Below are 16123 nucleotides of genomic sequence, written 5' to 3' on the forward strand. Positions count from 1 at the left end.
CTTCATCAATTGATTGCGTTTGTCAACCTTCCTACTATACTTAGACCCAATTCCTTGGTAGAAAAAGCCTAGACTCACTTTTGCAGTCCCAATTCCTTGGCAACCTAGAAAGTTTATCTGCATTACAATTAGAGGTTTATGACAACTAAAGGATCAAGCTCCATTCCTAGATACAATCTCCTATAGGTGTTAATTCCAGTTCAAGATCCACACAATATTTTCCAATATCTAGCAAATCTTAGAATCATGCTATGGTTGATCAAGTCACAACAAGCTTTAAGAGAAGGAAATTAAACACTCACAATCAAATGGAAGAAGCTTAAATTCATTAAAACTCAAGTGCATTTACATGAAAGTTTCGTAACTACATCATTCCCCAACAAATTGAGATTAGTTCTCCATAGTCATGGAGAACTTGAGCTTACAATGGAGAAAAATGGAAGAATGAGGATCCAAGGAGGAAGGATGGAGAGTTTCCACTGCCCAAAACCAGCTCCCTTAGGTTCGAAAATGGTGTTCCAAGCTTCAGCCGCCAAGATTCTCCACCCTCAATTACAGAATGCTTTAAATAGATCTAGGGTTCCAGGTCAGCAGAGGTCGCGCCCGGGCGCCCCTCCTCAGTCGCGCCCAGGCGCGAAGCTCTCGCAGAAGGTCGCGCCCGGGCGCCCTCTTTCTCGCGCCCAGGCGCGGAGCTCGCGCAGATTGTCGCGCCCGGGCGCCCTCTTGGTCGCGCCCGGGCGCCCTCTTGGTCGCGCCCAGGCGCGGAGCTCGCGCATATGGTCGCGCCCAGGCGCCCTTTTGGTCGCGCCCGGGCGCGAGGCTTGCGCAGAAAATGTATCCTGCCTCCTTCTTCTTGGGCGCTTAGGCGTGAACTTCCTTTCCTGCTCCATCAGATCCTGCTTTTGAATCCTTTTCTTGCTCCCATTCTTGGTAAATACAGTACTTCTCTAACAGCTTGCAATTCGCCTACAAATTTGAGGAATTAATGATGAAAACTTGTATGTAACGCTTAAGCTAGACTTATTCGCAAACTTAGATAAAAAGGGAGGATTAAACATGTTTCAAGCTTAAAAAGGGTAGATTTGGTACAAGACTTGGTTCAAAGATAATGGTAAAAATTACTGTTATCAGCGCCCAGGCGCGACTTTTGCTGATGTGTCAGATCTAGCTTATTTAACCCTAAAACGTGAAGGGGTTGGGATATTTGGCTGCCCAAACATGATTTCTCTCAATTGGAGCTCTTGGAGGCAAGCTAGGAGCTGTGGAAACAGTCCTTCTTCAACCTTGGGTCTTCCTCCTTCTTCCATTTCCACCATTGTTGTAAGCTTGAGCTCTCCATTCATGGAGAGCTAGTTTCATTATTGTTGGGGGATTGATGTAGCCACTGAAATCTTATGTAAACCACTATGTTTTGAATGAATTTATGCCTCTTTCATTGATTGTTAGTGTTTAATTCCTTTTCTTAATGCTTGTTGTGAAATTGCTACCCATTACATGATTTTAGGGTTTGCGTGATATTGGAAAATGTTGGGTAAATCTGGACTTGGATTAAACACCTAAAGGAAATAGTATCTAGGAATAGAGCTAGGACCTTTGGTTGTCTTAAGATCTCAATTCTTAATGCAGAAATAATTGTTAGGTTTTCCAAGGGATTGGAACCTAATAAGGAAGTCTAGGCTCTCTCTACCAAGGAATTGGGTTTGAGTAATTTAGTAGATTGACATTGGCATATTAATGAAGAGGAAGTGATTTTCTATACATAAGAGTGAAGTAGGTGAAATCATACCCCCAACAATACCATTCCATGTCATTTCTAATCTTTCCATTTCCTAGTGTTTGAGTATCTAAGATCACTTTTATCAATTATGTTTCATGTTTACTTTAATTGCACAAAAACACAAATTATGAAGCATTCTTTAGTCTAAGTTAGCTGGAAATTATACGATTGTTTGGTGACACGAGTCTCTTGGGAAACGATATCCGGTCTTACCGGTTTTATTACTTAGAACGATTTGGTACACTTGCCAGAAAGTTAACAGGATACAACCTCAGTTCTAAGAGCAACCAAGACATAAAAGATTGCTACCCACTTGCAAAAGACTTTTTACTTGACAGCATGTCTGCACTGCACTATAATCCCTATTCTGTTGTAAACTCTACGACATCGGTTGTTCTCTAACCGAGACAATATGGTGTTTATCCTTCGGTTGTAAAGGTAACTAAGGCATATAGTAATTAACAATTTTTTCTTTTAATTTATGGAAGGTTTAAGTCTCAATTTGTTTTTTGACCTAGATAATAAGGAGTTATTGCTTCAGTTAAGTGAAGAATCGAGGCAATATCCTGTTTAAATTCCAGAAATCGCATTTCGTTGTTCATCTGCATAACACAAGGTCCTTTCCCCTGCATAAAAGTTGTGAAGACTTCTACCCACAGTCATACTAATTGTAGGAATTTACTATCCCCGTAACCTTCTAATACCAGAAACTTCATCACTTAGAAAGCACGTTTACCTGTAATTCCAAAACTTCTCATTGTTTCCATTGTTTAGGTCAGTGAACTGTCTTAACATCCTAACCATCTCACAATCTGGCCTTCCAATTTTTAAACATATAACTACTTCCAATGAACTAAAAGACTTGTTTCGATAATTTTATTTTATCAATACCTATAAAAGATGAAAAATAAGAAACATTAATAAAATAAGTTTTTTAACAATTACTTTACTGCTAAGCTATTTATACTGTTAACCATGCACGTGTTTGATAAATTTGAACAGGCGTGAGTAAAAATTCATATCCACCAAACAAATATGAAATAAATTTAAACATATAATTGGATTATATAAACGAGTGAGTAACGTTGAATAAATAAATTCGAGTAAAATAGATAATTAATTAGATAAAATCTAGAATTATATCCGTTCAGAGCTAAGGTTTTGCAATAAAATATCTGTCATTTTGTTTTGTTACTTTTTATTAATTATATAAAATTCCAAAAAACATTAAGAAAAAGAAAACGAAATAAAAAAAATCGTACATGTTCACATCCAACACGTTCTAAACATTGGCTGAGTTGTGTCCACAAATCTAGATATCGCTTATAACTTTTATATATTTTGTACGAATTAAGAATAATGACATAAACATAAAAAATTTGTTAACATCCAAACACGTTCTCCATATTGGGCGAGTTGTGTCCACAAATATTCACCCAAGAACTTAATTTAGAATATCTTAATTGAAGAAGAAGCTACATTTTTTTTTGAAGAAGCTACATTTAAAATGTTTTTTTAGCTTACTCTTAAATAATATAGAATTATCGAATATACCAAAAACATCACAAGCTAGAAAAATTGTCAAAATTACGAAGTAAATAACACCGGGACCAACACATGCAATAATATGGAAATGAGAAAAACAAAATGCAATACTTGTAAAAATACAACCTACGATTCAAATTCTTGTGGCTATAAACATCCACGTGTAATAAATAAGAATAGCTCCACAAATAAAATCTCGTAAAAGACAGAAAAACGAGATACATTGATTTTGGTTTTTTTTTTTCATGAGATCATTATATACTGTTTCTCTACCATTCAAAATTCAATGAAAAGAAGATAAGGTTGGTATATTTTTGGGTATAAAGAGTGGTAGAACAGAGAGAGTGATAAAGAGAAGAGAAATATGGCAACAGCAAAAGTAACTTCCGGTGGCATCACCGATGTGCCTGGAGCTGCCAACAGCGTGGTGATCGAAGAACTGGCTCGCTTCGCCGTTGACGATTACAACAAAAAGCAGAACGCACTTTTGGAGTTTGTGACAGTGATAAGTGCAAAGCAGCAGGTTGTGAGTGGGGTGTTGTATTACATAACCTTGGAGGTCAAAGATGGCGAAACCAAAAACGTGTACGAAACCAAAGTGTGGGTGAGAGAATGGTTGAACTCTAAGGAGGTGCTGGAATTCAACCTCGTCGACGATTCGACCAGAGAAGTAACAGGAGGTGGAGTCAGCGATGTTCCTCCCGACACCCCTCACATCGAGAGTCTCGCTCGCTTTGCCGTTGATCAATACAACAAAAACCAGGTTCTCTTTTATTGTGTTCTTCTTCCTTTTCTTCATTTCAGTGGGGAAACCATTATTTCATGATTGATTTTGTTGATGACGCAGAATGCAAATTTGGAGTTTGTGAGGGTGATTGATGCAAAGGAACAGGTAGTGGAAGGGTTCTTATACTACCTAACTTTGGAAGCAAAAGATGGTGATAGTAAAAATGTGTATGAAGCGAAGGTGTGGGAGAGGTCATGGGTGAACTCCACCGAATTGCTCGAATTCAAGCCTGTCAATGATACTCTTTAATCCTCTTTCGTTCTCAGAATACCACTTTTCAAGACTACTTTACTATACGTGTATGCTATAAATAAATGTAATTCATGTTACGTACCCACCATGTATTCGCATTTACTTAAACATGAACTCCGCTATAAATAAACGTTATAGTGTGTGTGTTAATTATGCAACATTTCTTAACTATTTTGTTATCAGGTTTTTTAATTGACTACAAAATTCCCAGGAAATATTTCATCACTAAATCTAGGTAGCCAAATAGAAAGATGTAATTCATCTCTACCTTTAGGAAGTTTTATTATCAATTCATCGTTAAACCTCTTAAGAATCGAAATGAGAAAGTTTTATACTCTCTAATTAATTTGTAACTATTCTTTGCTGTTTTGTTCTGAACCCTTAGATAATTCTTGCAATATTACTCTTACTCATTCCGAACAACGTTTTTATCATGAATTTCAAACCAATCCCTCACGTAACAATCTGCTTTCTAATCACTAGCAAATAATCGATTATAAAATTTGTTGTTTTTCCATTGTTATTTTTGTCAGTAATATCAAATGGTTAACTATCAAGATACTTTTGAAAATAAAAAATTGTACTTTAAATAAAAAATATAAAAAAGGCAAAAACGCTTTAAATGTCCAAAAAAGTAATTCTTCAAGCATAGTCAAAACAATCTTTTAAACTTTTAAAACATAACTATATACTGTAAAAAAAGATAGTATTAATTAAGCATAATCCTATGCTGATTAGTTAGTAGTGCTAGTTTTGTGTTGTATATGCATACGACACTAAAACTATAAACACTAAATTATTAAATTTGGTTTTTTGAAGGTTGTGCCAAAGTAGTATCATCTAAGTTGATGTTAATTTATCACTAATTTTTGTGTTGATTTTTTATTTACAGCGGTATAGTGTCAGTCAAATTGTCGTTGATGTATTTTTATTTTAAAGTTTATTTAATTTAGCATTAATAGATAGTAATAACTAATTTAAATAAAATTTCATATAACATCTCCATGTTGAAAAAAATTAAATGCAAATAAAAAAATCAACAAAAAATTATGGTGAGTGAAAAAGGTGAATGTGGATGAAGAGATGAACGTAAAATAATCTATACAGTTCCTTTTTTTTTTTGCTTCATTAGAGTACATTGATTCGATGCCAATGAATCATAAAAAAGCTTACAAGTATCACTTACAATCCAAAACCTTTAAGTTTATGCATCATTTTACTTATATATTGGTTATCTTAATTGTTGTTATCAATGTAGAACTCCCAAATCACTTTAAATATGAACAATCTCTTATGCTCACCTGTGTAATGTTGCTGATAATCCACATAAATTCCTTCATAAATTGACAGTCACATCACAAACAGACTGGTGATAAACGGGAGAGTTGTATCCACGAATGCCTCGCTCATTAAAAAAGTATACAACCTATCTCATTCTCCTTCGCTGTTCTTATGCATATTTGAAACTTTTGCATTCACAAGACCACTTGAGATTTTGAGAAAATGTTTCCTACTATACCAAAGACATATCAATCATTATTACATGTTCTTATAGTCTATACTGGAATGCACGTATGAATATTTGGTCACAAAGCGCAAACCATTGTTCAAAATAATCCTAAAAGCTTACTCGTTGGTAGTTATTTTAACGTGTTAATAAACAGTCCTATTTTATAGGATTGACGGGGTGTAGTTATAGGCTTAGTTTTTGCCTAAATTAGTCTATTTTGTTATTGTTATTATATTTTGAGAGTATAAGGTTTATAAAGCTATTTTCGTATGATTCAATCTTTTCACATATTCAATGTGCTACATGTGTTTATTTATTAAAACTTAACATTTGGTACGAGAGTTCCGCAAGGAGCCTGATCCAGGGTGAGTAAAGATAGCATCAAGATTTAGAGTGCAACGCTGAATACAATGAGTGTAAAGTCATGACTACCTCAGATAAATTTGTCCAACCAGCCATTCCAAGGTTTGATGAACATTATGATTTTTGATCCATTACTATGGAAAATTTTCTGCGTATATGAAGGTGAATAATTTTTTGTTTAAAGCTATTGATTGAGAAATCTTGAAACAATGTTAAACAAAAGCACGTCACAGACAATCCAGAAATCAATGTAATTAACAAAAATATCAGGGATTAACTATGGTCAAATGTGCTCAACTTCAAACACTTCAACATGAGTTCGAACTACTGGCGTTTGTGAGAGTGATAAGTGCAAAGCAGAATGCAGTGGTGGAGTTTGTGAGAGTGATAAGTGCAAAGCAGCAAGTGGTTGCAGGGATTTTGTACTACATAACGTTGGAGGCAAATGATGGTGAAACAAAAAAGGTGTACGAAACAAAGGTGTTGGAGAGGGCATGGTTGAACTTGAAGGAGGTGAAGGAATTCAAGCCAGTTGTTCTTAACCCTGTTTCATATTCGGTCTAGCACTTCTTGGCGGTAATTTCACATCACAAAAATGGATTAGTTTCTTCAACTTTCTTTTGCCAAATTTTGTTGTATGATGAATTTCTTGAATCTGTCTTTCATGGTTTTTCAGGTTACAGAAAATTGCATCTTCTTAGCTTGTCCAAGGGATTCTCCATATGTATTCAATAAATGTGGCTGTTGTTCTTCAAAGGGGTGTGCATGTTAAGGAATCCTATTTCAACAATTACTACAAATGGAAGTTATTATTGATTATGTATTTGCGTGTGTTATATATGAAATGATTATATAGTTTAAAGTTTGTTCCTACAAGAATAATAACGTATATCATGAATGATTTAATCACTGATTATGTATTTCTGTGTGTTTTGCATAAAATAATTATAGTTTATTATATATATATATATATATATATATATATATATTAAAAAATAACAATAAATATGTTATTTATTAAAATAACCTCGTCCCGATAAATAAGTTTCAAATGTACTATTATGAAGAGATTTTTTAATTCATTTTAAATAAGGAAAATGATTTAAATTTATAGTTATGAGTTACCACTTTTTTTTTTCTTTTTCATTATAATTTAACAATTGATTATTTCTTTAAATATAAATCAACACTTGCGAATAATTTCCTATGTTCGTTAAAAAAATTTAAACAATTCAAATAAAACATCAAAACATAAAACTAATTCCTACATTCAGTCATTAAAAACAATATATTTTCAACATATAATTATTAAGATTTCAAAAAAAAAAAAGAGAGGTTATTTTAGTTACATGTCTCAAAATTTATATTTTCTATATTCTAAATGATTAGAAATTTAGTAGTCTTTTAAAAAGATGAATGTTGTTAATATTTAAGATTACTATCGTGTCATCCCAAATAAATTACAGCAATTGTATTTACAAGTTGATACAACGTTGTGTTCATTACATTTAATTAAATTATTGAGTTATTACATTTATTTTGACACTGAAAGAGTTTTATTTTAGAAATTACTCCTCCTATTTAGATATGTCAATTTGGTTCAGAAAAAAAAGTTTGATCGTAATTTACATGGGTTGAGTTAAAAAACTTCAAGAAATCAAAAGCTTTTCCCACCGAAAAAGTCCATATTCAAAATGCTCACAAAAAAGATTGTAAGCTAGGTTAACCTATGAGTCTTTTATTTACATATAAAAAAAATATTAATTTTTTAAAAAATATTATTGGACATATAAATAATAATCAATATGAAAATCAAAACTTTATAGCTTAGATAACTTGGCTTAATAATTGCTGACTTGGTTTCAACTTTGACTTGGATTGATTAGTTTTTTTGGAATTTGTCTCGATTATTGATTTTGATTAACTCGTCTCAACGATCGATAAGGTTCACTTAGCTTAATTATGACCTAAACTGAGTCGACTCAATCTTCAATCAAGTGTGACTCATCTTGACCTGATCTGTCAATATTGGCTTTTGGCATAGACTTGATCGTCTTGACCTTCTGCTCAGGTAAGCCCATCTCGATATTTGGTTCGAATGGGCTTGTTTCGACCTTTGACTCGAACTGACTTATAGTCCGAAATGACTTATCTCAACCTTCTACTCGACCTAGCTTGTATTAACTTTATACTCGAACTACCTTGTCTTGACCCTTAACAATTTGTCTCGATTTTTAAATCGGACCGACTCATCTCAACTTTAAGTCTCGAACTAACTTATCTCAGTCTTCCATTTAGATTGACTAGTCTTGAATTTTTTTTTTGTGGACTATCTCATATTGACCTTATGTTGACCCGTTTTACATAATGGTGTCTCATTAAAATAAACAGTATAAATAAAAGTCAAAATTGAATGGTACTCTTACTTTAAACGATGGTGAAAATTCATCAGCAAGTATGAATATGAGTAACACAAGTAAAAATGAACTTTTTTTTAATAACATAGAAAAGAAAACTTATCAATTTATTTTCTTAAGATATTTTAGATAGGAGATGATATTATATCTCTTATAAATGAATTCTATTTCGGTGGATCATACTATTAAAATTATTTTAATGAGTGTTAATGAAGTTGTATGACATATAATTATTGAAGAAGACGACGGTAGCTAATGTTGCGGAATCCAACTTCATAAATTGACACCAACATATCAGGGAGATGGTGTTGGGAAAGTTTCACGATATTGAAAAAAGTATGAAGCTTCAACTTATCTTTATTCTCCCATCTAACCTAACTTACCAAATCGAGTTCATCAAGTAACGTACTTTGGAATCTAATTCTCCTTCGCTTTCTTCCCCGATACTTTTTAATCTCACAACAGCTCCTTTCGAATCAGAAGATTAAAAATAGTAATTAAACATGCAAAGTTATATTTTCAACTTTAACTTATATTATTACCACTCAATGTTGTTTCCAAAACATTTGATTTTTAATTTTTCAATTTTGATATATTTCGAAAAGAGTATACTTTTATTCAAGAAAAGAACTATTCTTCCTTCTCCATCATATCAGAACTAAGCATCTGTCACCTTACACGCCACTCATGTAAGCTTCTCACCATCTTCTTTATTTTATATATGTTCTTAGCTTCAACTGTGTCTTACAAAATAGCATCCGTCATCGCCTACACGAACTTCCCACTTGAATTTCCCAGGTAAACTCAATTCTTACTTTCACTCTATCTTCTTTCTTCTCTATACTTTTAGTCTGTATTATGCCTCCTGGTTCACTTACTGAAAAAATGGTCACAGTTACATATACTGATATTCCAAACATGTAATACTAATTAAAAATGCTACCAATTTTAACAATATTCTTTTCATGAAAAAGATTAAACAAAAACATTTCAAATTAGAAAGAATGATTTTATTAAAAATAATTAAGTATACTTGTTTTTATGATCAAGTTATAAATAAAGTAAAGACCTCATATGTATTAAAATATACTTGTGATACAAAATTTCATTAAATTATGACACTTAAACTTTCAAACATAATTAGAAAAAAAGAAGGTTTTACATTATTATTATTATTATTATGGTGAAGGTTAGAGGGCTTGGAAAGAAGGAAGCAACAGCATGAATCCCGATGTGGCTGGTCCTTCAGATGTACCCAGCTTTAAAATTAAAATACCAGAAGACCATGAAAGCCATGACCAATCTCCTCCTCATGCTGCTGCTTCACATGACCCATTACCAGATTTAGAAAAATATATGAAAGGTAAGTTATGCATACTTGAAACTATGGCATTCACAAGGGTGCATGACCAAACTCTTTGCTACTTCACATGCTGTCACACCACACGGTTTTAATACAATAACAATGCTAGATAGATTTGAGTTTTAAACAAGATAACTTATGTGTATATGTATATACAGTGACTAAAATTAAGTTGGAAAGGATTGCAGATCTGTTCGAGTATGCATTCTTTGATAAGTGGGATAAAATGCAACCCATTGTTGAAAAAGATCCAAATAGTGTACGCATTCCATTGACTCGATTAGGCGACACAGCTCTTCATGTAGCAGCAAATGCGGGGAACAGACGTTTTGTTGAAGAGTTGCTTATGTTTATGAGGCCAGAAGATGTGCTAATACCAAACATAGAGGGGATGCTTCCAGTTCACTTGGCTGCTGCTTTATCTCTCCATCCCAGAATAGTTCGACTTCTATGCTCTGACGATCTGCTTGACAAAATGGATTACAAGGATATTGAAAAACTCTTTTTTATGACCATTAGCAACGACATATTTGGTAAGTGCATCTATAACTCATTAAACACCATTTTTAAACATCTTTTGGTTATATAACTAGTACTTCACATTTTTATATTGTTTAACAGTGTATCTGTCGTTTGTCTTTTTTTGTTAACTAGATAAAATGATTGTTACGTGGCATCATCATTTTCCTTGAATTGATTTTGTGGTTAATATATAAACATTTTGTTGCTTTAAGTAAACGTGTTGGAGAATAAGAAACCGCTATCTTCACTTAAGAAGTGGTGGTGAGAAAAACAATTTCTTGATCGTTATAAATGATAGAAGTCATTAAGTAGCATCACGACTTCGTTGTTAACATGTTTTTAATGAAATTAATAAAAATTATTTATCATTTTAAACTATATCATTTTATATTAATTACAAAATTTCACAATTCTTAACATATAAATAGGCATAAGAAAAATGAAAAACAAAAAAATTGGGTCACCTATGGTTAATAAAAGAATTAATAATAGGAATTTAATTAAAAATCATAAAACTTTTATTGTTCCATAAAACAAAAAAATAATAATAAGAACTTGATTAAAAATGTCTTAATTTATGAGAGACTTAAAACTTAATTAAGTTCTTTTTATATTATTTATAATTTGTTTTTCTGATCAGAAAATTCTCAACAATTTTTGTATTTACTCTCAATCTTATAAATTCTTCAAATTTAAAGGACCAGTGAAAACATTTTGCAACTTGTGTGTGAACATAAAATAGCTTCACATTTTTTTCATGACATTCTTAAACTTTCACTTTAATCTAATTACTTCATTATTAGTTAACTCCAATATAATTGTTTTTACAATGATTTTGATATCTTCCACTATATATTGTTTCCACCCTTTTGTCTTCAAATAATGTTAGAGCAACAAACATATCATTTATAACTTTTCTAATGTTTATAATTTTTCTTAGCTTTTCACTTGAACTCCCTTTTTGAAACATGAGACTTCATATGAATTGAAGTAGTCGTTAAATGAGTTGGAGTAGAAAATTCATTTAGCATCTACAACTTGTTGATCACTTTGTCTAAGATAAACTTAATCACTCTATTTAAAATACGGAAAAATCTTAAGTGTCTAAGATAAACTTAATTGAATATTTCTCAATTCTTTTTATTTATTTTATTGATAAATATTAATTCTTAATATTTTGTTTGTAGAGAAGACGTGTAAAGCAGAGAAGGCCTATTTCATTTGAATGTATAAGTAGCTTAATCATTATACATATTTCTTGTCATTTAACAAGCTCACCATGATGTTAATAACCCTTCAAAGGCTTAACATAAATATTTGCACTAAAGAATACCCCTTAAATGTATACTAACTCATCTTTTCATTTTCTGGCAACCCTCATTTTCTAATTACTATTTCAAACAACCTTGTACATTACCTTGCCTTCTGCACATGCAGTCCATCATGGCCATTTAATTTGTGCATTTGACAGATGTGGCCATTAAATTATTTGAAAAACGTCCACGTGAATTGACCTCTGCAAGAGATGGACAGCAGCTAACATCATTGCAGATGCTGGCGCGAAAGCCTTCTAAAGTTCTAAGTAAGCTTATAAATAAGAATTACTTCTTAATGGTCAATGTTGAGTGTTATAATGGTAATATATTTGATATTTATGAAGTTATCAGTCTCATGATACAAACTTATAGCAACTGACAAACAAATATTTATACTTTCAATTTTAAGTAAGGAGTATAGAACTTTCTAAATAGAAATAAAACAAAAAAAAAGGTGCTTAATATAAGATCAACTTTCAATTTGACTTTCTTTTTATTTGTTTTCATGTTAATCACGGACCAATCTAGAGAGAAAATTACAGAGCGACATTGAAACAGGAGAACCAGTAGGAACGGGTATGCGATTGCTGAGGAGTATATGGAAAAAAGTTACAAATCAGGAAAACGAAGTTATTAATTTTGAGTTGATTACTCAACTATTTTCTGATGTAATAGAATCAGGAAACGATGACTTCGTAAAATGGTGTTTTGGGGAGAGTTCTGGAATACTCATGAACTTAAAGGACTCCAATGGACGGAACCTAATGCACTTGGCTTTTCTATATCGACGTATCAAATCCATTACTGCAGACTTTAAAAATTTTAATTTTATACGGTATTTACTGATAGCAGTGGACAATGAAGGTAACAACGTTCTACACCTGGCTGCGCTTTTGGACCCTGAATTCAAATCATTCTCAGGTTTAAGTGCAAAATTTCAAATGGACAAAGAGCTCTCTTGGTTCAAGGTCAATTTATTCATTTCCTTATTCCTTATTCGATCGTTCTTTATTAATTAGTATTGTATGACATCAGTTCCAGAAATCTTGACACGTACTTGTGGTTGATAAATAGGATGCGGAGAGAAGAGTTCCTCCTGGATTAAAGAGTATGAAAAACAAGAAGGGAAAGACACCAGTTGATGTATTTTTTGATGAACACAGGAAGTTATGTGATGAGATAAAAAAAACCTGCCAAAGGAATAGCGAATTCTGGAATGGTTGTGGCAACACTTGTTGCTACTGTAGCGTTTGCAGCTGCTCTGACGGTTCCAGGTGGCAAGGGAAAAAGTGACTGGTTCGTTGTCTACATCATCGCAAATGCAATAGCATTATTCAGTTCTTCTGCTTCTATACTCTCTTTCTTGTCAAATTTCACTTCTTCAAGATTCGCAGAAAGTGAACTTGTCATATCATTACATCCCAAATTGACTTTTGGACATGCTTTGGTAATCATCTCTGTTGCTGCTATGATTGTCGCTTTCATTGCGACTTCTTTTCTGATATTTGAAGACACAAGCAAGTGGATTTCTTCTTTAGTGACTTCAATGGGGGTTTTCCCATTACTATTGTTTCCTCTCTTTCAATTTAGCCTCTTCGACGACCTCATTTGGTCTAGATGGTATCGTCTCAAACGTGAGTCCATGTTTGCTTTCCACCCCCTATTGTTTGTTCGCCGCAAATCTTCAGATTCAACTGATGACGACTTTTAGTTTGTAAAATTGTAAGCAAAAGCATTATTGCATCAACTGTAAGACATATGTGGATAAACAACTCGAAAGTTGTGTCCACACCATTGAAAATGTACCAAGCTTCAACTTATCTTTATTCTCTCCTCAATTGTAACTTACCAAATCGATTTCATCAACTAATTATCGTACTTCAGAATCTAATTCCCCTGGAAAAAATTATTTTAACACCAAACTTTTATAAACAAAATGAAAGATTAGAACAAAATCCAGAAGGGAATAATCAAAGAGAAAACAGAATATCAGAAGAGAATTATGCAGATTTCATTCGTCATCCTCTTTCTCTCGTCATCCTCTCTCTCACACAAAAACAATGTCTTTATAGCACCATACAGTCAACATGTAATGTAAAAAAGAATAAAGTTTGTTAAACATGTTTCCTTCTGCCTAATCAATTCCGACAAATATTGTCACGTAATGGTTACATAATCCTTGAGGTAAATGGGTTCCTTTCAAATTTATTGGGGTCTTGCATTCCTCTTGAATATTCTCTAGATTTGGCTATTCAACTATATTGGGTCTATTAGGAGAAGTGGGAACATCTCCTCCCTCTTCAATATTCACCTTGTCCTCAAGGTGAAATTGGGCTTGAATATGTGCACATGGTTCCCAGGTGGCCTCTTCCAAAGGAAGGCCCTGCCATTGAATTAAAACCAATTGTTGTGGAGCATCAATGTCGGTGGACAACTTCCAATCCAAAATAGCAGTAGGAGTGAGTATTGGTTGATTGCCTTCAATGTCAAGGGGAAGACTTAGTGGTTGAGGGGAAGGAAGAGGACCCTGGTGAGGCTTAAGAAGGCTCACATGGAACACATTATGTATCTTGGCAGTAGAAGGAAAGTCCAATTTGTAGGCCACGTCACCTATTTTTTCAAGAACCTGATAAGCGAAGAACCTTTTTTGCAATTTGCCAAGGTACTGACCAGTGAGGGAGTGTTAGCGACGAGGACGAAGCCTCACATAAACCCAGTCAACGATGTTGAAGTGAACATCACATCAGTGGGAGTCTGACCAATGTTTCATGGTTTGTTGAGCTTTGAGAAGATTGGATTGCAATTTGCAAATAATTTATTCGCGGGAGTTGATTTCAAATTGGGCCGCAGCATTGATAGTATCCTTAACCGAAGTTTGAGGGATGTTTGGTGGAGAACAGCTGAACATAACTTCGAAGGGAGTGAAACCAGTGGAGGAATTAACGGTGGTGTTGAAACACCACTTTACCCAAGGAAGGAATTTGCCCTATAAAGATGGTCTATAATGGACAAAACAACGCAAATACTGTTGGAGAATCTTATTTGAAACCTCAGTTTGTCCGTCTGTTTGAGGATGGTAAGTTGTAGACATGCGCAACTTGGTGCCACTCAAACGAAAGAGTTCCCTCCAAAAGTGACTAACAAATATAGGATCGCGGTTTGAAATTAAGCTTCGAGGAAGACCATGTAATTTACACACCATATTAGTGAAGAGATCAGCAACCTTAATGGCGATGAATGAGCGGGGCAATATACCAAAATGTGCACCTTTAGAAAACCGATCCACCACAACCAAGATAGTATGGTGGCTGATATGGAGGCAGTCCAATTATGAAGTCTAGAGAGAGATCCTCCTAGCTGCATGACGAAGGAGGGATAGGTTGTAGCAAGTCTGAGGAACGTTGGGTGGGAATCTTTGTTTGTTGAAAAGTGGTGCAATGAGTAATGAAAGAGATGATGTCTTTCCTCATACAGTCTCCAATAAAAGTTAGTCTGTATTTTAGCCAATGTAGGAGTAGCACCTAGATGACCAGCCAAAGGGGTCGAGTGAAACTCTTGGAGGTTCAAGGGAATCATGGAGCAAGACTTGGGAAGCCAAGTTTTCCCTATTATAAATCAGGAAAAACAAACACCTTTGTTGATGCACTTTCCCGTGTTTCACCTAATGTAGGCTCATTTTTCCTCATTTGTTTGTCTCACATGGGCTTTCTCCAAGATCTTAAACATACTCTTGCTTCTGATACTACTTTCTTGGATCTTAAGAGTAATATTTTGCAGGACCCCTCCATGTTCCCTGACTTTTCCATTCAACAAGATCTCATACTTTATAATATCTCAAAGTCGAATCCCAATAATTTGGCTACATAGGACTGTTGGTCAGGAGTTAGGACAATTTGATAGCAATTCCTTGATGGTCTGTTGATCAGTGTAGATGATGAAGTGGCGACCAAGCAATTTTGTCACCATTCTGAATAACAGATGTGATAGCACAAAATTCCCTGATGTACGTTGATGAATGTCACAATTTAGGGCAAAATCGCTTACTGAAAAAAGAAATTGGATGTCCTTCCTATGATAAAACAACCCTCGTACTAAAACCAGAGACATTAGTTTGAATAGTGAAAACTAAATCAAACTGTGGCAGAGCCAATATTGGGGCAGTAGTAACAACAGTTTTAAGGTTCTCAAAAGCCGTAGTAGCTGAAGTAGACCAGATAAAGTTATCCTTCTTAAGTAAATCAATTAAGGCAGAAGCAATAGAGGCATACCCC

The 16123-nt window shown here is 33.9% G+C and overlaps 3 protein-coding genes across 4 annotated transcripts in view; all 3 read left to right on the top strand.

Annotated features, from left to right (window-relative positions):
• The window catches only part of LOC108338177 (cysteine proteinase inhibitor), an 83377-nt gene extending 76574 nt beyond the window's left edge, over window positions 1-6803 (top strand). The window contains exon 2 of the mRNA XM_052880459.1: window positions 6595-6803. Within this exon, the coding sequence (XP_052736419.1) occupies window positions 6595-6798 (204 nt within the window). The 3' untranslated portion in view covers window positions 6799-6803. The remainder of the gene's footprint in view (window positions 1-6594) is intronic.
• LOC108338176 (multicystatin) lies at window positions 3612-4519 on the top strand. The gene is made up of 2 exons (XM_017574921.2): window positions 3612-4085; window positions 4170-4519. Exons 1-2 carry the CDS (start codon window positions 3687-3689, stop codon window positions 4356-4358), a joined length of 588 nt encoding a protein of 195 aa, XP_017430410.1. The 5' UTR covers window positions 3612-3686; the 3' UTR covers window positions 4359-4519.
• Window positions 6804-9359: 2556 nt separating the features above from the next.
• On the top strand, window positions 9360-13707 carry LOC108337644 (uncharacterized). 2 transcript variants are annotated; one of them, XM_017574212.2, is made up of 6 exons: window positions 9360-9449; window positions 9841-10014; window positions 10203-10547; window positions 12008-12118; window positions 12381-12820; window positions 12927-13707. In XM_017574212.2, exons 2-6 carry the CDS (start codon window positions 9873-9875, stop codon window positions 13143-13145), a joined length of 1257 nt encoding a protein of 418 aa, XP_017429701.1. In that variant the 5' UTR covers window positions 9360-9449; window positions 9841-9872; the 3' UTR covers window positions 13146-13707. The 2 variants fall into 2 exon arrangements, with proteins under 2 accessions (XP_017429701.1, XP_052736415.1); XM_052880455.1 differs by having other exon boundaries at window positions 9415-9449; window positions 9846-10014.
• Window positions 13708-16123: the final 2416 nt, after the last annotated feature.

The sequence above is a fragment of the Vigna angularis genome, chromosome 7, assembly GCF_016808095.1.
Source record: "Vigna angularis cultivar LongXiaoDou No.4 chromosome 7, ASM1680809v1, whole genome shotgun sequence".
Lineage (NCBI taxonomy): Eukaryota > Viridiplantae > Streptophyta > Magnoliopsida > Fabales > Fabaceae > Vigna > Vigna angularis.